General features: G+C 34.8%; 1 protein-coding gene across 2 annotated transcripts in view; it reads left to right on the plus strand.

The window, feature by feature from the left end:
• CDH12 (cadherin 12) overlaps positions 1–25,565 on the plus strand; it is a 416,625-nt gene that overhangs the window by 302,146 nt on the left and 88,914 nt on the right. Inside the window, exon 4 of one of the 2 annotated variants that reach the window (XM_032626909.1) lies at positions 22,157–22,276. The exons of the other annotated variant lie outside the window; for it this stretch is intronic. Coding sequence (XP_032482800.1) covers positions 22,157–22,276 — 120 coding nt within the window. The remainder of the gene's footprint in view (positions 1–22,156; positions 22,277–25,565) is intronic. 2 annotated transcript variants of the gene reach the window in all.

The following is a 25,565-nucleotide window of genomic DNA, read 5'->3' on the forward strand; positions in this document are numbered from 1 at the left end:
TTTATCTTACACCCTCAGGCTTTTTGTGTAGACTGAGCGCTCAATTAATTGTCTCATTAATTAGTGCTCATGGAAAAAAGCTGAAAGATAACCTGGGGCTGAGAGAAGAAAAACTGGATTTGTGGCAGTTCCCGCTTATGCCATCTACTCCCAGCACGGGGCCAAGGGTAGCCTTATTCCATTACCTAATGGAGTTAATGCCGATTCTGATTGAATTAATATAAAGGGCAGTCTCACACAACCTGGTACTGATTTTTCTACAACTCAAGAATTCATTTCTGGAGCCAGGAGTGACATTTAGCAGTATCGGAGGGACCAGGGGAAGCAGAACAAGGACATGCTGAAAAGCCATGTTATACAAGAAATAGTTGAAGAGTGTGGAGTGTTCAGCTGGAAGAAAAGAAGAAAGAATAAAGACGAACATGACAGCTGACTTCCAATATTTGAAGGTCATCATGCGAGCTATAGATCCTCTGTCTCCAGAGAGCAAAATGGGGACAACTTGGTAAAAATCACAGGAGGCAAGTTTTTTAATGTGTGAGGAAGACCTTTATAACCATCAGAAGTGTCTCCTGTTATCATTGATGATCATGCAGAGAAAGGGTAATGGTTTGTCAGCCATCTATTAATATCAGCACACTGTCTGCCTGCCATCTTTTTATTAATCTGCCATTTACTATCTTAAATGCTGGTGAGGTGGAGCCAGTGAATTGGTGCTTAAAAAATTAGAGAGATAAAAGAATAGTTAATTTTGTGGTAATAATATTATAGGTAGTTAGATGATTTCATTGTTGATAGCTAAATATTTTGTACTGTGATAGAAGAAATCCTTTTAACATTGTCTTCTCCAAATATTGAAAGCTATTTTGTCTGTTGATCAAAATAACATGAACAGTTTGATTGAGGGTCATGGTATACTCTCAAGAAATTTTTGTAAATGTGTGGATTAAGGACCTTGGGGAGATAATAACCCAGATTCTGAACCCATTCATTTTTATTTTCATTTTTTCTTTATTAATACAACTCATACTATTCCTGAGCAATTACCTTGTGTGTTTGGAGGAACACGTTAATTTCTACTTTCTGGTATTCACTTATATCACTTTCATCACTTGGACAGTTTTCTTCTAACACTCCTTTCCTCCAAACCCATTATTCAAATTCAAAGTTCAGTCACCTGTGCACCACAAACCTTTCCCAACTACTCTAAACATGTAGATCAATCTCATCAAACCATTTTTCATTTGATTGTCATAAACTTATGTTCTGTCTGGTCCACTGTTCTAATTGTTTTGTGTATCTTACAATTCGATTGCAAATTTCTTAAAGTCAGAGAATATAGCATGGATAAAATGGGGTACACATTTTGCTTATTTTTTTGGTACAAGTTCCTAAATCATCAAAAATTTAATAGGGATATATAAAAATATGGATTCTCAGAATCTCCAGTGATGGAGTAAAACAAAATCTGTATTTAAAGCATAAATAAATAAACTACTCAGGTGATAGTAATGATCTGTCAAATTTGGGAAATAATTCAGATGAGATGGCATCACTTTCTCTTTTCATGCCTTCCACAGTCACCCCATCCCCAAATTCACACATCCATATGTATGTAAGCATCCACCTCCACACACATGCATGAACCATTGAGGTTAGCCACATGGATGAAATAGGGACTTTTGGTGAGAGTAGGGAATGCAAAGAAAACTTGATTGGTTGTGAGAAGTTTTGACCCTCCTGGTAATGGGACAAGAAGACAAAAAGATGCAATATTCAAACAAGGCTGTGTGGGAATCTGGGCATTAGAGAAGTATCTCCAAAGTCTCAGAAGAAAATGTGTAAAAGAGGGCTGGAGAGTTAGCCGTTAGCAGTGTCGCACACCTCTGGAAGGGGCCTGGCAACATCCTACCTCATTAAGGAGTGAAACTTTATGATGTTTCTCAAAATGTCTTCAAGATGAGAATCATAATGAGTGCTTGTTAAAAATAGATCTAACCAAGCACTTTCATATCATTGGTTTTAGAGTACTTGGAATGGCATCCTGTAATTGATTTCTTATTTTATAACTTAATGAATATATATATGTACACACATACACACACACATATATATATGCATATATATGTATATAATTTTCAACAAAAACTCATTGATCACTGTATTCCAGGCACTGTTCTAGATACAAGAGATACATACAACTGTGAACAAAACAGACAAAATGTCTGCTTGGAGGGATTTGTATCTTACTGAACCTGTTTAAGTACATTCTAAATTGTAACATAAAATGCATATCTTATCTGGTAAAGTAAGTTTAAAACACTGATCTAAAGTCATTACCCTTTGTTTAGACTGTTCAGATTTGTAGTTGTGGTTACTTTACTTAAAGGAACCAGGGCTATAGGAAAAGCTATGGGGGTAAGAGGCATTTGATAAGGAGAAGAGCCTAAGACCATTCTACACATAGGTGGGAGAAGATTCTACAATCTTCTTATATATAGATGGGGGCTGTTGGGCTACATGGTGCTTAGAAATGGTAAGCCGTGTCTATAACTTGAGTGTGGGCTTCAGAGTCAACCAGATCTGCAACCTTGTCACAGCTTACCAGTTATTTGATATATGAGCACTGAAAACTATCTTAACCTCTCTCTTCCTTAGATTTCCATTTGAAGATAACTTCTGGAGATATGTATTTTTAATTATTAATATTTTGCAGACAAGAAAACAGAGCTTAGAGATGCTAAGACATTTGCCAAATTATAGATAGATAAATAGATTTCTTTAAAAGCATATACATGTGAACAATATACGGACATGAAACATTCTTGATTTCATCAATACTTTGCACCACTAATTATGCAAACCTAAATGTTATTTCAGTGGTATCAATATTCATTGCTTAAGCTCTAAATAAGAGACACAGTTTAGAGTGGAGAAATCTTATCTGGTCTATCATAATGGAATTCCTTTCTCCTTCAGCTACATTTTCATAATACTAAATATACTATATTTTTACATTATGGTTATTTATTTCTTCCATCTCTACCATAAATAATCATAAACATCTTATTTACATATTTTATCCACCATATCATATAGAGTCTAAAAATAACACTCAGGTAAGGGGTCAACAAATGAGTAAGTGAAGGAGATTCAAAGAATCATCATCAGGGAATAATTCTAATGTAGGGAGGTAAAGAACAATGGAAGCATAATCAAAAGTCTTCTCAGATATTGTCAAATTTAGAAAAAAAAAGAATAAATTTAATCAATTCAAATAAATTTGCACAAGTCTGAAAATCCTAATAAGAACTTTCTATACCTTTCCTTATCAGTTGATTACATAAATAGTGATATTAATAAAATACTGCTATTGTCATATCAAAACACATGTAGATAATAAGAACATTTCCATTGAACACTGGAGGAAACTACCGGCTCCATAACAGTGATGACCACAAGTACTGGCTCGCTGAGGCAAGTCTGTACCAAACTTATAACACGTTCTCAGCCCACCATTAGTCCATGGTACATTGATCTGGCTCTGCCCTAAAGAAACATATTCTGACCATACACGCAGAGCCGTCAAAAGGATTTTATTGTTCCATCTTAAAAGATGAGCCCAAATCAAAAATCATCATACATTTTAGGAAAACTACAACATAAATCATTTAAAAGAGAAAAGAAAGATCTTGCCTATATGAAATATTTGGAGACACATTTAAGAAAAAAATGAGATATTTTCCAAGGAATAGAACAGTGTCTAATTTTTTTAAATGTGAGGAAGGAATAAGGAAAATCATCAGTCAAGAGCATCTAAGGATAATAGGTCTAGAAAGAGAAGACTGAGAGAAGCTGAGACAATTATGAAAGAAATAGTATAAGAGGCATATAATCTATGGATATGAGCAGTAGGTTGAAATTATTCACCCAGTGGACACCCTGAATAATGAATGAAAAAAAGAGACAAAAATATCAGAATGCCAATGATTAAGAAAAAATTCCAAAATTTCAGAGGGGAAAAAGAAGCACACACACACACACACACACACACAAATCAAAATAAAAAGAGGAGAACAAGCAAATAATTAACTTTATGTTTATTATTAATTTATTTTTTTAACATCTTTATTGGGGTATAATTGCTTTACAACGGTTTGTTAGTTTCTGCTTTATAACAAAGTGAATCAGTTATACATATACATATGTTCCCATATCTCTTCCCTTTTGTGTCTCCCTCCCTCCCACCCTCCCTATCCCACCCCTCTAGGTGGTCACAAAACACCGAGCTGATCTCCCTGTGCTATGCGGCTGCTTCCCACTAGCTATCTATTTTACGTGAGTCTGTCATACAGAGTGAAGTAAGTCAGAAAGAGAAAAACAAATACCGTATGCTAACACATATATATGGAATCTAAGAAAAATAGAAAATAAAAAGTCATGAAGAACCTAGGGGTAAGACGGAAATAAAGACACAGACCTCCTAGAGAATGGACTTGAGGATATGGGAAGGGGGAAGGGTAAGCTGTTACAAAGTGAGAGAGTGGCATGGACATATATACACTACCAAATAATTCACTTTAAATGGAGAATGAGAATGACATTAGTCTTCTCATGAGCAGCATAGAAACAGGATGAACCTTAGGAGTCAATGAAGTAATGGATTTTGTGTTATAAAGAAAGATGATTTCCAACCAAGAATGACCAATCCAGGTGATCAAATCTATTCCAAGGATAAATTCAAGGAAGTACATATACAAAAAACATTCCCAATACATGTTTGGGAATCATACTAGGATCTCCTTCTTCAAAAATAAGGGGCTAGGGCTTCACTGGTGGCCCAGTGGTTGAGAGTCTTCCTGCCAATGCAGGGGACACGGGTTCGTGCTTCGGTCCGGGAAGATCCCACATGCTGCTGAACGGCTGGGCCCGTGAGCCATGGCCGCTGAGCCTGCGCGTCTGGAGCCTGTGCTCCGCAATGGGAGAGGCCACAGCAGTGAGAGGCCCGCGTACTGCAAAACATAAATAAATAAAAAGAAATAAAAATAAGTGACTAAACCAAGAAAGAATTAAACATGACATGGACACATCTGAGGTATCCATCCAGCAAAGCAGTGTAGGAAAGCAGGTGGATGGAAGGTTGGTGGGGAGAACTACTTGAGAAAATAAGAATTTAATAACATACTGATATTAATTAGTGTTTGGAATGTTTGTAATGCACTGATGATATAGTAAAGAAAATAGAGTGTAAAGAAGAAATATAATTAAAACTCTATAAAAACCAAAAACATTTATATAAAACAAATGTAACAAATGAACTAGGTATTGTTGCTTTTAGCCATATGAATTTATTCCTTGATAAACTAAAATATATTTGTAATTTATACATATAAATCAATACACGGGACTTGTATTGAGATGCAACTCCAATTCAGAATGGTGAAATATGATATTATATTATCCAAGCCATGCGTTCAAGTTTGCTACCAGCAATAGTGTTTGAACATATATTGGGGAGCTTGCACAAATCTTTTCTTAAAAGAGTGAACCATTTTGAAGCTAAAAATTATGCTTCTAGCTACCCAACCCAATTCAATCTGAACATAACCATTTTGCTGTGACCTAACCAGTGATTCAGAGCAGTGGCTGAGGAATCAGACCAACTGAATCATAAGCTAGTTCTAAAGTTTTTCAAACTTGGGCAAATGATGTAAGCCTCGTTGCCTTAGTTTCATCACCTGTAAAAAGTAGATGATAGTTTCTTTCTCACAGTATTGTTGTGAGGATTAAATGCACTAATATAAAGGAAGTGCTTAGAACAGAGCCTATTATAATAAGTTATTGCCTGATAGGGTAGTTGCAAAATTTAGGTGAATACTATATTTGAATAATGAAAACAGAATGTTGCCTAATATAGCACTATAAAAAGTTTAGCAATTCAGTATAGTAGTTTCAGTATAAATGAAAAGACATAGATACCTGCCAGAATGCAAAAGCAGTACAGCCAATCTGTTTCTGGTTCAAACGACTTGGGTTTTCCTGATTAAAAATTTAATTGAAAACATTGATAAAATAATAATGATAATACATCTTTTTGATAATTTCCACAATTGTTCCACATGATCTTTGTATGTGTCTGTGTGAGTGTGTAGCAATAAAGCAAACTACATAGATATCACAAACATCTTGACAAGAGTAAATTCAGACAAAGTATGATTTCCCGTAATGGGAGAATCAGCATGAGGCATCAGTGTCTAATTTATTAATTTATCACAAACAAAAAAATCCACTGAAAATAACTGGTGCTAAAAATGTAATGCTGAAGCCTAGGCATTGCTTCTTTTTTTTTTTTTTTTTTGCGGTACGCGGGCCTCTCACTGTTGTGGCCTCTCCCATTGCGGAGCACAGGCTCTGGATGCGCAGGCTCAGTGGCCATGGCTCACGGACTCAGCCGCTCCACGGCATGTGGGATGTTCCCGGACTGGGGCACGAACCCACGTCCCCTGCATCGGCAGGCGGACTCTCAACCACTGCGCCACCAAGGAAGCCCTAGGCATTGCTTCTTAATTAAATATTGGCAATATTGTTTGCTCTAATCTTTAAAAAGTTCCTTTGTAATCTATTTTCAGCTTAAGACACCTATTACTTATCTTCAATTTTCAAATCAAAAAATCATGAAGTGTCAAAATGCCTGTAAAATCAGGGCTTATATACAAGATTAATTTCCACTTTTTCTGAAAGTGAACATATGGGCTTCAAAGGTGCTAGACTTATAAATAGTAAGATTAAAAGAAAAAGATCCAGGCCTCAATGTACATATCTCCTATTTATTCTTAGGTGTGTGTAGCTACTTTGACAATTTCTTGTACACTTTCTAAGTATTCAGTTCGTTTGAAAGTTTTATTTTATATATACTTACAGGTCCACTAGTAATCATTTAATATCAGGCAGACTAAAACTTAAAAGTAATACTAAGTTTAACAAAACAATATTGACCACTTGAATTAACAAAGAAGTGTAATATAACCCTTTTTCCTTTATTGTGGTGAGAGCACAACGTACATGAAATCTGTCCTCTTCACAAAATTTTAAGTGGACAACATAGTATTATTAACTACAGGCAGAATGTTGTATAACAGATCTCTAGAACTTGTTCATCTTGTAGAACTGAAACTTTATAATCATTGAACAGCAGTATCCCTTTCTCCGCTCCCTCAGCCCCTGGCAACCAACAGTCTGCTCTCTGTTTTTATAATTTAACTATTTTAATACTTTATGTAAGTGGAATCATGCAGTGTTTGTCCTACGACTGGCTTATTTCACTTAGCATAATGTCCTCCAGGTTCTTCTGTGGTGTTGCATATGGAAAGGTTTTCTTCTTTTTTAAGTCTGAATAATATTCCATTGTACCTATATACCACATGTTTTTCACCCATTAATCCGTCAATGGACATTTAGGTTGTTTCTATATCTTATCTACTGTGAATAATGCTACAGTGAACATGGAAGTGTGGATATCATTTTGAGAACCTGATTTCAATTCTTTTGGATGTATACCCAGAAGTGGCATTGCTCTATCATATGGTAGTTCTATTTTTAATTTTTTGAGAAATTTCCTTTCTGTTTTCCATAGCATTATTTTACATTCCCATCATTATACATCCCCATTAACAACGAACAAGGGACAGGAATTCCAATTTCTCCACATCCTAACCTACATGCCCTTAAAAAAAAAAATAATAGCCATCATGATAGGTGTGAGGTGATATCTCATTGTGGTTCCAGTTCGCATTTCCAAGTTGATAAATGGTATTGAGCATCTTTTCATATAACTGTTGGACATTTGTATGTATTCTTTGGAGAAATGTCTATAAGTCCTTTGCCCATTTTTAAATCAAAATTGCCTGTAGGTTTTCTTGCTATCAGTTTGTAGGGTTCCTTATATATCCTGGAGATTAACCTCTTACCAGATATATGATTTGCAACTTTTTTCCTATTCTCTAGGTTGCCTTTTTACTCTGTTGACTGTTTGCTGTACAGAAGCTTTTTTGTTTGATATAGTTTTATTTGTCTACTTTTCCTTTCATTGCTTGTGCTTGTGGAGTCATATCCAAAAAATCTCTGCCTAAACCAATGTCATGAAGATTTTCCCTTATGTTTTCACTACAGTTTCGGTTCTTACACTTAAGTGTTTAATCCATTGTGAGTTGATTTTTGTGTATGGAATAAGACAAGGGTCTGATTTTACTTTTTGCATGTGGATATCTGGTTTCCCCAATACCATTTGTTAAAGAGATTATCCTTTCCCATTGTGTATTCTTTGATCCCTTGTCAAAGACCAGCCGACCTTATAAGCATGGATTTATTTCTGAGCTTTCTATACATTTTCAGTGGCCTATATTTTTATCTTGGGATAAAAGAATGGTTTAACATACATAAATTAATTAATGTGGTACACCACATTAACAGAATGAAGGATAAAAATTGCATAATCATCTCAATAGATGGAAAAAAAGCATTTGACAAAATTCAACATCCTTTAATGATGAAAACTCAACAAACTGTATATAGAAGAAATTTACCTTAATATAAAAAAGACCATATATGAAAAGGTCATAACTAACATCCTACTCAATGGTGAAAAACTGAAAGCTTTTTAAGATCAGGAAGAAGCCAAGGATGCTCGCTTTTGAAAAGTTCTTTCAACATAGTACTGGAAGTTCTAGGCTGAGCAAATAAGCAAAAAAAAAAAAAAAAAAAAAAAAAAAAAGAGAGAGAGAGAGAAAGAAAGAAAGAAAGAAAGAAAGAAAGAAAGAAAGAAAGAAAGAAGAGGTCTCTAACACTGAAAGGAAAAAGTAAAAATTATTTCTGTTTGCATATGGCATAATTTTATATGTAGAAAACCCTAAAGATGCTCCCCAAAACTATTACAATTAATGCATGAATTCAGTAAAATTGCAGAATACAAAACTATAAAATGAGTTTCATTTCTATCACTAACAACAAACTATCCAAAAAAGAAATTAAGAAAATAACCTCATTTACAATATCATCAACAAGAGTAAAATACTTAGTAATAAACTTAACAAAGGAGGTGAAAGACTTGTATCTTGAAAACTATAAAACATTGATGAAAGAAATTAAAGAATAATAATTGGAAATGCAATAATGATGTTTCCAATAATTGGAAAATCATCTCGTGTTCATGGATTGTAAGACTTAATATTGTTCAAATGGCCACACTACCCAAAGTGTCTACAGATTCATTGTAATCTTTATCGAAATCCCAATAGCATTTTTTCACAGAAATAGAAAAAAACAATTCTAAAATTCATATAGAACTACAAAAAAATCAGAATAGTCAAAATAATCTTGAGAAAGAAGAGCAAAGCAGGAGTCATCACACTTCATGATTTCAAAATATCTTAGAAAAGTATAAACATTAAAACAAGTAGTGTACTGCTAAAATCTCAATTCCAAATTAAAAAAGAAAAAAGTTATACCAAGTATAGCCAAACAAAATGGAACAGCTCAGTCACTTTGCAAAGAGCTCCTGTGCTTCCTGGAAGTGATTCAGGGGAGTGGCTAAAGGCAAAGTCTTTGTTGTCAACTGCCAGTTTTTCCAGCCTCACAGTTTACCAAGAGTAATTCAGCATTTGTAAAAATGGAGGTGATTATAGGAGATAGGATTGTTTCAAGCATTAAATGGAATAATGCATATAAAATCTTTTGGTCAATATTTGATACACTGTGGTAGTTCAATATATATTAGTTGTTGTACTCTAACTTTTTTTTAGGAAAGAAGAGGGAGGTAGAGATGAGTATAATTTTCTGAGTCCACAAAAGAAATCATAAAATAAACTTAAGTTCTTTGAATACTACCTTTTAAGATCAGAGTTTTCTTTTGGTTTTACTTTTTTTTTAATTCTTATATTCTCAGTGCACAGTGTAGTATTAGCTGCCACAACAATGATCACTTAATTGATGGCCCTATAAATGAAAAGCTAATGAAATTTCTTCCCAGAGCATATCTGAAGAGGTGCCCTGGTATTTAGCCTTAATCACTATATTATTGGGTTGGGGTTCTTGGGTTCCTGTACTCTGGACATTATGGAAGACTCAAGGCATCACCTCATTGCAACATCTCACCCTTCAGACTAAGAGATGGAAGCCATAAGATGCTGAATCTTTCTCTTTCAGATGGAAAATCCTAAAAATGGGGTTTAGTAGGACCCTGTATTCTAATACTTGGACTCACAGGAAGTGGATGCCTGTGGATCAGAAAATATCAGGACAAAGGAGAAAAAATAAGACAAAAAGCAATATATGTAGAGCAACCTAACTGGAGAATGATCCTAATCAACAGACGAGCCCTAGCTTTGTTCCCCAAAGTCACAGACTAAAAGAAAGCCACGCTCCTGGGCCTGACTCCAGTGGAAGGAAACTGTGAGAATCTACAGACAAGACAACAAGGGAGACCACAGCAGCAGGACATATAATTTTCTTGGACTCTTAACTTCTCAGCGGGGTAGATTTAGAGAATGGACCTAACTGCTATCCAAAACTTCAAAGACATGAAACCTTCTGCTGAATGTGGCCCTATGTTCAGTGCTCTAAAGAAGTAAGAGGAGAACTTGGAACTGAATCTCAGCCCCAGCATGCATTAAGGACTCTGGTTTGCAAATGAACTTCCGTCCAGCTGCTAAATCTTTAGAAACAAGGACATCAAACCCTTTCCTGAAATTTATCTTCTCACAGCTTCTTTTTTAATACCACAAACCCATAATTCATAATTGTACCCAGCAAAATTGCCCTTCACCAAGTTTTCAATCTACCTTTTAAATCAAATGAGTCGAATGCATGACTGTAATATTCTGAACATTCTTGTGCTTCTGGAGCATAATCTCCTGCTGTCTGCCCACTTTTCATTTGGTCTCTTTTCTGCCTCCTCAACTGGGTCATAAAATAAATTCATGAATAATCCCATCTAGCTATAACTCACTTTCTCTTAGGCTTTTAATCTCTTTTTGTCTTTTAATCTGCACTATACTTTATGGCTGGCTTACAACTTGAAAGCTTTTTAAAAAATACTGTACATGAAAACTCCATATAGTAATATATTCACCAAAATATGGGAAAGGAATAATTTTAGCAAGATGGAAAAAACTTCATGATAAATAATAGAATTATAAGTGAATTGAGATATAGCTTTTATTTGAAAATAATGGCACAGTTAATTTATGACATATTTTTTCATCAAGCATGTATTTTAAAGTAGCATCAAATTTTACCAATTTAAATAACAGGAATGTCTCCCTGTTAGCATATATTGTGCAGGTAATAAGTTCAATGTTCCATACAGTATGCATTAAAATTATAGTTTAGTGATATAATGTTTTTTACCTTTCTTTTTATGTGTTACTCTGGAAAGTTCAAAGGGGTTAATAAACAGATCACTGTCCTATAAAGTCGTGATAATACATATGTTATTTTTCTTTATTGATGAGTTTTAAAACTCACATCCAACTTTTAAAGTTTTTTTTCTAAATGAAAACATACATTACCATGAGAAAGATATCTATAACTTTTTCAAATTCAAATCATAGGTTCCATTCTCAGGAGAGAAACTTATATGAAGTGACAATTTGATAAAAACTTAGGTGAAGTAAAATAAAGTTGATAAATCAATCAAAGTTTAATCTTATTAACTATCAATTTAATCAGGGTCTTTTGTCTAGAATTACTACATGTGTTTATATCCTGGAATCTAAAGACATCTATTCCAAATCTCCCATTTTATAGATGAATAAACTGAGACCAGATTATTTGTCTTTTCCATTGTCATTTGCACATCAGTTGAGAGAATTTGGATTAGAAGACATATGAAACCTAGTAAAGTTTGAATTTTGTTTAGCTGCAGTACATTTCTACCCTGATGAGTTGGATTACAATGAATAAGTACAGATGACAATTGAACAACACAGGGGCTAGGGGCTTCTACCCTACATGCAGTTGAAAATCTGGGTCTAATTTATAGTTGGCTCTTCGTATCCATGGTTCCTCCTTATCCACAGTTCTACATCCCTGGGTTCAACCAACCATGGATCATGTAGTAGTGTAATATTCACCATTGAAAAAATTTGCATATAAGTAGACCCAAGCAGTTCAAAGTTGTGTTGTTCAAGGGTCAACTGTACTGTATTGTAAGTGTTTAAGTCTTTTATTTCTTTAAAAATTGCTAAAACTAAACGTCAGCCGAAATCATTGCAACATTTAACCACAGCAACACAAAAGGAACAAAATCTAAATATTAAATCACAGTACTTACACACAAATAACACATCTTTCTCTATTAGCTAAGATTAGTTAATCAATAATGGCTAAAATTACTGCTACTTTATAGCTGAACATGCTTTCTATCAGTATACATGTTTATCTTTGAGCACTTTTAAATATTGCAGTCATGTGGCATCATCCTATCTTTTGAGTTTGTGAAATAATCAATAATCAAGATCACTGGATTCCAGGTAATGGGAACTGATAGAACTAGTTCTGGACTTTATTGTAATGAATTTTCCATAGATATGAACTCAGTACAGTCCTTGCTTTTACAAACGTTTATTCTCTTCCTTAAAACTGGGAATAGAATCATACACTCTTCGATAGATTTAGCAGGGCTTGATATGTCGAGATCACTAACATGTTAGTAATTGATTTCTTGTATTTTTTTGCCACTTTGTGTTCTAAAGTCACTTTTGATTTGAAGCTGCTCCTTTGATTTCTGTAACAGACAGCAAAACAGCATCACTGCCATAAAGGTTAAGACCAGGGGACATTGAGTTTTTGACCCAAGTCAAGAGATGTAATAAAGGCTTCACTGGAAAATTCTAACATGGGCTAATCAAAAATATTTTCTAAGCCAAAATCATTTATTTTTTATTAGCTTATTCAAGAGAAATTTATTAAGAACCTATTGGGCACCAAGCTCCATAATAGGTACTGGAATTAAAAAAGAACAGTACGCAGTCTTCACTCTGTATGGCGTGCTTGTTGCCTCGTGGAAGCATGAGAGACGTGGCATGACGCTCTGTGAGCATATAGAAATGCGTTTCTGGAAGAGGAGTTATTGAGGCCAATTTTTAATTTGGGCTGAAGTTCACCTGGGTGAAATGAGACCTTTCTGATATCCACAACCCAATGTATAAAGAGCAGGATATGAAGTAGCGCTATGTCTTAGGGAAATAATATTGTACTGAGGCAGCAAAAAGTAGACAGAAAGTTTCATAAGAGATAAACCTGGAAATGTAGGTAAAGGCAGATTCACAAAAGGCATTAGAAATAATGCTGAGGACAAAATCAAATTTGCATTTCTGAGAGATGAATGTGGCTTTAAGTACACAGGGTGAATGGTAGGTGGTTATGAGAGGTAACGGGGAGATTATTAATATCTTAAAGTCATAATCCAGGTAAGAAACAGTAAAATTTTGATGAAAAGTAGTGACAGAATGAAGAGTACAAACACATTTTAGCAATGTTTAGTCAATAAAGGGGACTGGAATGGATGTAAACAGTAAGTGATTTAAAAAGAAGTTTAGAATGTAACCAAGAAATTGGATGTATCTTGGTCAAGTTAACTGGTAGTTTTGTTATTTAAGCAACTGGAAAATATAAATGATGGTTCAGTCACTAGCACCTGGAGGCAAATATGAGTGATACCGTAGAGTTAGGTATATAGGATGAGAGACAAAACTTGGGGTGCATGAAACTTTAAAGGGCAGGGAGAGGAAAAGGGTGTGTAAAGAAGACTGAGGAATGGTGATCAAGGAAGAAAGAAGAGAGCCAAGAATAAATGATGCTGAGGAAGCCAACCACAGCTGGAAGCAACCTGAAGAAAGAGATTTGCATCAACCAATTTCAATGCCCCTAAAGAAGACAAGTAGACGTGAGGAGTCTCTTTCACTGGTGGTAGAAAAGATCAGTTAATCAGAAGCAGTACTGAAAAGTTGAAGGAAGGCAGTTGTGGGCCTAAAATGTGCTAATAGGCAGTACTAGGCTCAGGAGAAAGCAAGATTTCAACTAAGGGAAGGAGCCAGTGGAAGTATTCTGTGGAAGTGAAACAATGAATGAGTTTGTCTGTAGTACACCCAGTGGTAGACTGGATTGTGAGAAGTGGCTGGGAAGGAGCCAATAGTGGAAGAAACCAGAAGCAGGTGATTTACATATATTGTTTAATGTACACTTTGCAAACTCTTTATGGAACTCAAATATGTTTCCAATTCTTGGTTGAGAGGCTCAGAGTTCTTACCCAAAAATGAATTGACAGAGCTTTAAGTTTTGTTGAACAGTGGATAAAACATATTTCCCGGAAGGGAGATTTGGAGAAACTGAGGAGCTGAGGTTTAGAATGAAAAAAAAAAAACCCAGATGGATATCAGACTATGAACGGTTTTGAAAGAGTTCAGACTGTGTGTAGTGATTCATAACATACCACCGAAGGATTTGGACAGAGCCGTGATACGTTCAAAGCCCTGTAACCAAAAGACTAATCTGCAATAATGGAAAAGTTATTTTAAAAAAGAGGTAAGATTGGATTCTGTTTCAATTTGCAGAAAGAGTTACTAGAATTAGAAGGAAACAAGGAAATCGTAGCCCATCATCATAAAGTTGAAGAATTTTAACAACCATTTTGACGTGGGCGCCCTATGTGCCATTTACTATGCAAAGCAATTTACATGCATTAACTCGTGAACGAGTTCTACGAGGACCCTACTACTTGTACTCCCATTTTTAATTTGAAACAACAGAGGCTTAGAGTGTTTAAGTGACTTGCCAAAATTTTGTTAATTCGGAAGTAATAGAAAACCCCAATCCATCACCAAGTATACAATCTCATACAAAAAGGGATGTATGGTCTCAAATCATCAAAATGCTTATAGGTTCAGGCAGGTTGGGTCAAGACTCCCCATCACCTTTCCTGGAATTCCCAAGTGTGTGTGGCCTCTTGTGTGTGTCTGTCTCCAGTCATGTTTCCCCCAAATGTTGAAATAACTACAGCCAGACATTTGTGCACCAGAGTGCAGAGAAAAAGAAAAAGAGAACATTTCCTAGAAGGTCCTATCAAATATCTCCTCTGGTTTTATTGGCTTGAAATGGGTTATATTTACATTCCTGAACCAATCATTATTAGCCAGAAAAAAAGGTTCATGTTTGTTAGTTTAGACTTGAGCCAAATGCATCCATGGAAGTCAAGTTCCTTGTAAGGTATACTGAAGTGTGAGGGAGAGAGTGATATATGAATATGTATATGAACAGTTCCTACCATTAGGTGGGATTAATTTTTTGTGGAGGATTACTACATTATCCACTACAATTATAGTACTATCCTTACAGAAGTGAAATAATTTGCAAAGGATCATTTACCTATTTAATCGCAGAACTGGTTCTAGGTTTCAATACTTCTGACTTCTGGTGTATACACACACGTACACACATATACGTATATACATACATACATACACAGTTTGCATTTTTCCTTTTACTAAAACTAGATAAAGTGATAAATGGTTAGGAAGATAGATACAGATAATAGAGTAGATACATACATACATATATGCATATATACATAGATCTCTCTTACCCTTAACATGGCAGAATCATCCAATCAAATAAAAACAAATAATTTCAGGTGTGTTAGGTGTGTTTTAAATAAATTCTAATTAACTGGTCCTTAGTACCTTGGCTAAATGCATTTGAATCAGAAGTAATTTCTTTATCCTTTAAGAATATAAAGCTACACAGCAAAAATACAAACCTTACTGAATTATAGCTGAGAGCCATTGAGTGAATGAATTCCAAGCTCATACATTTTTTCATGATTTCTATGGAATTTCCCAATGACAACTTCTGTGAAAATAATTTCTAAATTACATTAAGTACAAAGGAGACAACATTGTACCATCACTAGAAGTCAGAGTTCAGTTATGTGTTGCTGGGAGCAGACATTAGGGTTTGTATTGGTGTTCGTGGTATAGAATTCTTGGCACACAACAGAGAGAGAAAGTGCTCATTAAAATGGATTCACTTATCCATCAAAGTACATTTGAATCACAAGGTGTAAATATGTATAATCTAAAATATTTAGGACTATCTGGGAAGCAAGTTTTATAACCTTAGAGTGCTTCTGGATCATTGGACTGAATAACAAATCACAAGTTGATGTCACAGCATTACATGTGCCAGAGGATACTCTGAGGCCAGGCTGAGCAGAGTCAGAGTTGGTGGCAGAGAAAACCAAATTGCCTGCTCTGATCCTGGAAGTACAGGTCAAGGGAGCATAACTTCTATCCTGGAGGATTTTTTTGGTATATGTCTTTTTTGATCCTTAAAATTTCTGATTACTTCAGGCAGGTTTAATAAGTATGCAAACTCTTCATTCTTGTGTCTCTAATAAAGTGACCCAATATCGTCAGAGTCCACTTGTTTACATTTTAATATATTTTAAACACACATCTCAAAATCACATTTTTCTAACATACAGGAGATAAAATCCAGATTAGTATTCAATATTCAAATAATATTCAAATATTAAGGTATGGGACTTAAAGACAGGAATCATACTAGTGTATATGTTTGGGAGTTGTCACCCTCTGTGTGATGCAGGAGAGCAAAAAGTGAGTATATATGTATTTATTTTATTTTACATATACTCAAATAGCACATATTGTGTGGGAAACTATTATAATTTCTTTATAAATATTAGCTGATTAAATACTTCTATAAAACGAGTATTCTTTTTTCTTTTTTTTTTTTTTTTTTTTGGTATGAGGAAACTAAAACAGAGATGTTAAGTAATTTGCTTGAGGTCTCACAGTTTCCTAGTGGTTGATCTAGGATTCAAACCTAGGTATTAAGGTTCCAGAGGCAAAGATGGTAAACACAATGGCAAGCAATGTAGCCTCTCCTAATCGAAGGAATCTCCTAGGGAAGGTGTGTAGGACTGGACTTCTCAATGATGGCTACTCATCAGACTTACCTGCAGAGATTTTTAAGTGTTTCTGATACCTGGCCCACCCAAGAATAATTAAATTAGACTTTCTGATGAGGGCCCAGGAATTGGTATCCTTAATAATCCTTGTAAATGTCTTATATGCAGCCCTGGTTGAAGATAAAGAGGACAGGGGAGCCATTTACAACTTTACAAATATAGAGAGAATCAACAGAAGGGAGCTAAGAGACAAGTGTTCATAAGCAGTGCAGTGAAATCTAATGTAAAATTGATAAAGACCCAGTTCCCTTAAAGAGTAAGCTCACCTGCTGTGCATGTATGTTTAATTTTACTGTGTAAAGTCGACTATAATTATAGTTTCAATGTCTTATAGTAACCTAGGCCTGTAAAGTATGTCATATGTGTGCACACGCCCTCATTTGCTTCCCTCTATCTGACTCATTTCTGAAACCCTCTCTGCTTTACAGTTCTCTGCTGCTTAATGTCTTCTTTATGGGATAAAATGTACATTTATTTTCCAATCTTATTTGGAAAGAAAGTGTATTATATTTATAATTCTATACCTTTTTAACTCTGTATTATTTCTTGATTAAAATGCAGTGTATACATAAGGCAGAAGCAAAGAGAAAATATGTTGCATTATATTTTTATTTCTTTTCCTGTTTATGCATCAATCCTGAGAAGGGTTAACATTATTCAGCAAATAAATGTATATTGACTTTCATCAGATTTGTGTTCCAACTTGTGGCTAAATCTTGTTTATGTGATTTTTTAAATGTAATGTCACTCATTTCTGGTTCTGCTTTCTTAAATGAGAACAGAGATGTGCATTACAAATTCAAGACAAGTTAAGCTCTCAATTTAGTGTTAAAAAAATTCTAAAGGCCATAACTAGGTTCCAGGTTGCCCATTTCAAGTATTGTGTATTGCATTTGTGTCTTGTGTGTGTATTTAGGAGTATTACAAGGATTCACCAATAAACATTTATTTGGGATGTAATTCATGACAGACATTAGATGTACAAAGAATGAATATGGAAGGGCTTCTGATGTAAAAGACTGTATTCCATGAGAAGAACAAATGATGCGTAGAGTTTAAAAAATCAAAATGTACTAAGGCTATTGGGAGTACACAGGAGTGGACAAACTATCTGTGCTTGGGAGCAGAAAAACAAGGACTCACAGAGGTGACAGTAGAGCTGGGACATCAGGAGTGAGTCGGATTTCTCCAGATGGTGGAAGTCAACGTCCTTCAGGCAGCAGGATCACCTGGGCAAGAGCACAGAGGCGTGAAAGAGCCTCAAACAAACAGTAAATAAGTATGTACCGTGACTGCATGGGGTCCCTGGTAGCACAGCTGGAAATTAATCTGGGAGGGATATCGAAACCCATTCATGTCATGCTAGTCATAGCATGTCAGTGAGTTTAGATAATGTTCTTTCATTAGGAATAAAAATCCATTCGAAGTTTTTTTTTTTTCTTTTTTAATTCTAACTTTTTTTTAAATGAATGAGAGTAACTTAATCAATCTCATGCTATAGGACAATTACTCTGATGTTCCTGTGTAAAAGGAGCTGGAAGAGGAAGCAATTAGAATGCTCTGGAGTCTTGCAGTTGTGAGCGAAGATTCAAACCAGTTGAGACAGCGGCAGGGCAAAGACAAAAAGCATATTCAATTTATAGAATGTCCTTATACATCTTAGAAATTTAAAAAAATGAAGAGGTCATAAATTCAACAGAATCCAATTATGTTTTCAGTGTATTTCTAGTAAATTTGTTTATTTAATACCCTAAATGCAAAAAAATATGTAGAATATAAACCTGTCATGCTGGAAGTAGTGTTTGACAGAAAATAATTAAGTAGCATATTATTTTTTATTGTATGTTGAAAATAGTACCTGGTGCATGGTGTGGACCACTGAACATTTCTTGACTGAAGGAAGAATGAATGAATCAACAGATCTATGCCTACTTTAGCTGAAATCATGAGATAGTTGGGCTCAGTTCTATTACCACCTGTCTACTATTTTTTATGAGAATGATTTTCAGTATCAATAAGAATGATTTTAACATCATTGGGCTTCTATTCTTTCATTGTGAAATGCAGACATTGTGTCATTATTTCTAAAATTCATCCCCATTGAGAATATTAATCTTAATGAAATCAAATAAAGTATATCACATCTTGCATGAGCAAACAGAAGTAGGCCATGTGTGGTTGCATTATGAAAGAAAGCTGGCTTACTTTCTCTAGGCTCCAGAGCCCACATCATGTGCATGGAATAGAACTTAGGGAGGAGAGATAATTAAAACTCTCTGGACTTCAACATTTAGAGTGGTTACATTGTAATCCTGGGTTTCAGTGATAGAATAAACTCCAGGATGATGGCTACAGAGAAGAAGACTACTCCAGTTTCTGTGGATTTCACTGACTGTATTATTTCCTTGTTTCATATCAAACATTCCTCAACCACAACCTCCCACTCCTACCTCTTGGGTATTTAGTGTTTAATAGTGTCAGGAACTGGTGTGCTACACAAGCACTACCAAGGTAGTCTTTGGAGATGTATGTGCTCCAGACAATTAGTTGCATCTTCTTAATGAAGGGAGTATGAAGTCTCTCTTTTGCATTAGTTTGGTGAAAGCTGTGGACCAGTAAACAAAACAAGCTGATACAATGTTGTTTAATTGTGTTCTTATAAACTCATATAGAGGTAGCTCAAAAACTCTTAAATAACTTACATCAGAAACTGCTTTTTCACTAAACCAGAGTTAATCGCCACTGTAACTCAGTGTATATAATTTTTTATATCATGGATATTACTATGGATGAAACAAGTGTCATTATTCTTACTATTCTGTGATCCTTTTGAGTTGGACAAAAGTGGAATTGAATGATGCATATCTGTTGTTTCTATAACTTATGGGAATACTTCTTAATTCACTCCTTTAACATTTGAGCTTAAAAATGATTAACATAAAGAATTTAATATACATTTGGAAAATATTTTTTCTATATACTTAGCAAAAATGTATTCTGCATTGAGCATATGGTGACCATTAGATCAAAGTTTATTAAATTTGTTACTACATACTTTCTAGAAGATATAATACTTTTTTCTTCAAATATATCCTCAGAGTAAAACAACTCACTGCTTTTCAACTGCAATATTTATACCTAGAATTGGGCATTATTCAATATTTGTAGACTTTACCTGTATAACACATGTGTGATGAAGTGATAATGAAGATCTAGGTAAGTGATTTTTCTGGGGGGAAAAATCATTACCTAGGAGAGAGGAGGGAAGAGGGGAATTGAGTCTTGCAACTGTTCATTCTTACATCATTAAGGAGGACATACTTTTGATGAATCCTTAATATAGGTCCCCAATGCCTACCAATGCTTATTTGTCCAATAATTATTAGAGATGCTGCAAATATTGTTGTTGATGATGATGAAAATGATGATGATGTTGAATAATATCAGTTATCATTCTTCACAGCTTAGAAATATTTGCCTACTTTCGGGAATTCCCTGGTAGTCCAGTGGTTAGGGCTCTGAGTTTCCACTGCAGGGGACACAGGTTCAAACCTTGGTCAGGAAACTAAGATCTCACAAGCCGTGAGGCCAAAAAAAAAAAAAAAAAGGTTTCCCTACTTTCCTTCTAGTAGTGTCTTCTCCTAGGAAAGGCTGTTGTCATAAAACATATGCTTTATCTGTTGATATAACTAGGATTCACCAAAACACCTTAAGATAAAGCATTTGACATTGAATGTCTACTGAAAGTTACGATTTCTTACTTTTTCAGCATTCTAACACTTCATATAACAAAAAAGTAGAGGTGAAAAGATGGTTCATTCTCTTAGCTTTTAGAACAAACCTTTAAGTTTGTTCCTGGTTGGCACTGTCTTAAGAAAAAAGCCTGAGTGAGTAAATGGAGCAAACTTGCCTTCCCCAAACTGACAGTTACATTGAATGCCTCCAAGAGATGAAGAGTGTTCTGTCCACTGTGCAACTTTGGATGCACATTTCTCTCCCTTTATGCTCAGTGGGCATTTCCTTCCTTCATCAGCAGCATATTATTTTATTTATACTGAGTTCGGTAATTTTGATTCTACTTTGTTCTCAATTCAGAATAGTAACACTGAATGGACATTAAGAAGAGATACTCATTTAAAAAGTTCTTAGAGGAAGACTTAACTATGACTAGGAATATGTAAGACAAAACTGCTGAAAAAAATCTCCCATTGGGCTTCCCTGGTGGCACAGTGGTTGAGAGTCCGCCTGCCGATGCAGGGGACACGGGTTCGTGCCCCGGTCCTGGAGGATCCCACGTGCCACAGAGCGGCTAGACTGGTGAGCCATGGCCGCTGAGCCTGCGCGTCCGGAGCCTGTGCTCCGCAACGGGAGAGGCCACAACAGTGAGAGGCCCGCGTACCGCAAAAAAAAAAAAAAAAAAAAAAAAAAAAAAAAAAAAAATCTCCCGTCAACTTCTCTTAGTACATAAATAATATGGCCAAGTGTCAAGAGATGAGAAAAGCTACAGATAATTTGGATTGTCTTTAAAGTTTTCCTATGTCAGTGAACACAGAATAATTCAGTCTTGAGGCATAAAGGTGCTTCTCTAGCTAGAATTGCAATTATTTTCGGTTCCTCATTTTCTCAAATATTCTGTCCTAATTAAAGGCTTCCTAAATGAGTATGTAATTGTTGATCTTTAAGCTGCAATTGCAAATTACTTACCCCTCTAAAGTTCAGTAAGCCTTTAAACCTTTTAGCTCTTCTATTGATATCCTAATCATGCAATTAAAGCATCTACAGTAAGCAGATGAGCTAATGCAAGCGGTGTCATGTTTTCTTTGGTGTACAAATCAATAAATCTATTGTGATGACTTTCAGGTCAATGACCTAGCTACTGGAAATGGACACAGCTTTAAAAATAGATATTTAAAATAGGTATCACTTGTACTAACAGCTAATATTGTTGCTCAGCATTTTGGTTATAATAATTCAGTTATTCTCAGTGACTTCATATACTCACTGAATTAAGGAATGCCATATTCCAAAGGAAAATGGAGTCCAGAAGATAAAAGACATGACCTTGAGCTCTATAAAACAAAGATGCTAGAATCATATGGTCTTATTTTCCAGGTGCTTATGTGCTCCAGGTCAAGGCCACGGATGCAGATGACCCAACCTATGGAAACAGTGCCAGAGTCGTTTACAGCATTCTTCAGGGACAGCCTTATTTCTCTATTGATCCCAAGACAGGTAAATTTTTTATTAGAGACAACATTATCACCTCCCTTTCCCATTCTAACACTGCAATAAAGATTCAATGTGCTCCCCATCTAGCAAAGGAAGATAGGATCTTACCTTGCTGCTGCAGAGCTATTTCTTTCAGATTGAACTTGGTATAAATATAAACCTTTTTACACATATATGCCAAGTCCAAATTTGTTAGTTAGGAATTCCTTGTATGATTTAAATTTTCCAAAGTCTAGGAATATTTTTTTTTTGTTTGTTTCTTCTAGCTAAAATAGCTTTTTATTTCAGTTTTTCTTGGTTGGGTTCAATTATATTCCGTTTTGGGCCTAATCAACCCAAGATTATGGAGTTTCTATTGCTATCTTTATAGATGGGGTTATGGATGGTGACTTTGGAAAAATATAGACTTATGCTTCTAGTAGGGAAAAGAAGAGGGCTGACAAACTTGAAACCTCAACATCACTAATTCTTCTGGTTTATGTTTTTGAAGCCAGTCTCGTTTTTAAGTCAAACCATTGAAATTCCAGTTTTCAAATCTATGGAATCTATGGAAAGTACAGAAAGGGCAGGAAAACATGCAGGACGATTTGGTATTCCCTTTAAAATGAAACGAGTTCCCCCTGTTTCTAGAGAATCTGTTTTTGAGTGAAGATAGTTTTTAAGGAGCTCCAGTCATGCTGACCAGTTATCAAAGCTCAGTGTCACAGTTAAAGCAGAAACTCCATAAGGACAGTTGTTTTATCAACTCTTATATAATACATAACATGTTGCAGATTAAATTCAATACTGTTTATCACATCAGTTTAAAGTAAGGGAATAAACTGTTAACATACTGGACTAATAAGTTACTTTTAAAATTTGTAAATAGATCTTTAAAGAGCTACATTGATTTGAAGGGTATTCGTTTCCAACACTATACATGCAAATGGGTTAAACATTTCAAAATTTATACTTCCTCAGAAGTGTGTGGGAACTGGAATACCAATTAGATATAGGTTAGTTAATAATTAACCATGGATGGATGTTGCTTGGAAACATAAGGTCAATTAAGTGAAAATAAAGAACCAGCAAATTTTCTGTCAACTAAACCTGCCATTCTGTCTGTCCTCACTTCTCACCCTTTTCATCAAGGCAACAGGGGGCCAGAAACCATCAAAAATGAACGGAACAAGGCTGGGAGCTGCTCACTTTTGTAAACTTGAAAAGGAATAGATTGTAAAGGGCAACATTAGTCCTTTAAGAAGGGAACTTCAGTGCTGAAGAAAATACAGAAAGGTTCAGGACAAAGAAGCTCTTTTGGTTTGGAAGTAGGATCAGAGATCAAAAGCCAGAGGGTCAAATGTTAAGAGTGAGTGTGTAATGGGGAGATTATACCTAAAATGTAAGTTATTTTCCAGAAGTAGGCAGTGAAGACAGGAGAAGAAAATGTTTGGCAATATAGGTATTGAGGAAGTTTTGTGGTGGCTATTGTTGTTTAGCTTTGGGAAAATCATATATTTGTGGAAAAAAGGGAAAATTGTGATAAGAAAGTTTGGGGAAGTTTTCAATGAAGTTTATGATGGTACAAAGCTCCAGAGGAATTAGGAAGGTTTGTGCAATAGGCCAAATGTATAGACAAATAATGAGATTATCTAAGATACTATACATCCTTTCATCAAATGGGAACATTATGGGTTATTTTTTCTTATACAGTTACATTTTCCAAATTTACCATAACTGGGAATCTAACAGAAATAGAAGTAAGGACAATATCTGTCTCCTAGATCACTTCAGCCTCTGAGAAGCACTTCTCACAGACAGAAAGGATGGGAGAAAAAGAAAAGAAGGTGTCTAGAGATTGGTGAGGAGGGAGGTTTTTAGTATTAGGTACGCTTACTAAGTTTTAGTGATTAATTATATAGAGTAGATGAGTTTATATACTCAGAATAAATGTGGCAGAAGCAAGATCAAAGATGTAATATTGGAAAAATAACTATAGACGGAGACCATACCTAACTAAAAAAGCAAGATAAAAATCACACAAAGGTGAATCGAAGCATAAAGCGTGGGTAGAGAATATAATTGCTTTGGTCAAATTAATACTGGACAGACAACAATTACATGAAGGGTTTACTTGCCCTCCCCTTGACTTTACTTGTTCAATATCAACTTTAGATAAATTCTAATGCCTTCAGAAAGTATCATTTTACAGAAGAGTATATATATTTATAATATGCCTTTTCTAATTGTGTATTTATATTTTATATCATGCTTATTATTTAGAACTGAAGGTGAAACAATTCTGGCATGAACTATGGAATAGATTTTTTGAAGCATTAATTTTCACTGGAGACAGAAGTCTTGATACTAACAATGCCCCAGACCACTAGACAGGAAAAGAGTGGATGGTGAGGCACTTCATTAATAGAATGATAACTAGTTCTTCATGCACAGAAACCATTAAGAAGACTTTTTGTCAAATTTATCACCTTGTGGTAGGTAAGAATAAATCAAAACTCAAGGATAATTGCAATTTCTCAGAAATAGCCCCCATATAGCTTCCTTTTATGATTCCTTTTGCTGTTATTAAATAAAATGCATGAAAAACTAATATTACCTAAAATTTTCCACATTTGAGTGTAGAAACCAGTTTAAAATAATTTCTAAAGGAAGAGTTTTATCAAAACTTCTGGTGACTAAGTATTTATGAAGAGATAAATATAGCTATTTTGTACTCGTTTGGAATGAGAACTTTTTTTTAAAGGTTTTCATTGACATTGCTGTTTGACAAGCATTACTAGCACCTCTATCCAAGGTATAAATATGGCAGGCTTATTTATAAATAATATAAATTGATGCATTCTATGAAATAAGCCCTGAATTGAGTTTAAAATTGGCTAATTTGGCAATTATTTGGCTTACCTAAGAGAATGTTTACTGTAACTTAAAATTTGCATGCATTCATGTATATGCCTCAATGATTATTAAATATATAAAAAAACAGAAATGTAGATACATTTATAAAACATTAAATAACATTGATCCTTATTATACTTAATGTTTATAAAACACTAAAATATTTGTCATATTGGCATATTATATTATTATATATATTTTACACTTAATATTTATGATACATTAGAAAAACACTTATAATCTATAAAATGTTAAAGAGGTATTGTAGTATTTTATTTGATGCATGAAATTGAGATGCTAAATATTTCCAGAGCATTGATAATAGAATTATTTCATTTAGGAAAACAAACATTATTATAAACTTGATTTTATTATAAACTTGATTGATCTCATGACT

The sequence above is a fragment of the Phocoena sinus genome, chromosome 3 (assembly GCF_008692025.1).
Source record: "Phocoena sinus isolate mPhoSin1 chromosome 3, mPhoSin1.pri, whole genome shotgun sequence".
Classification (NCBI taxonomy): Eukaryota; Metazoa; Chordata; class Mammalia; order Artiodactyla; family Phocoenidae; genus Phocoena; species Phocoena sinus.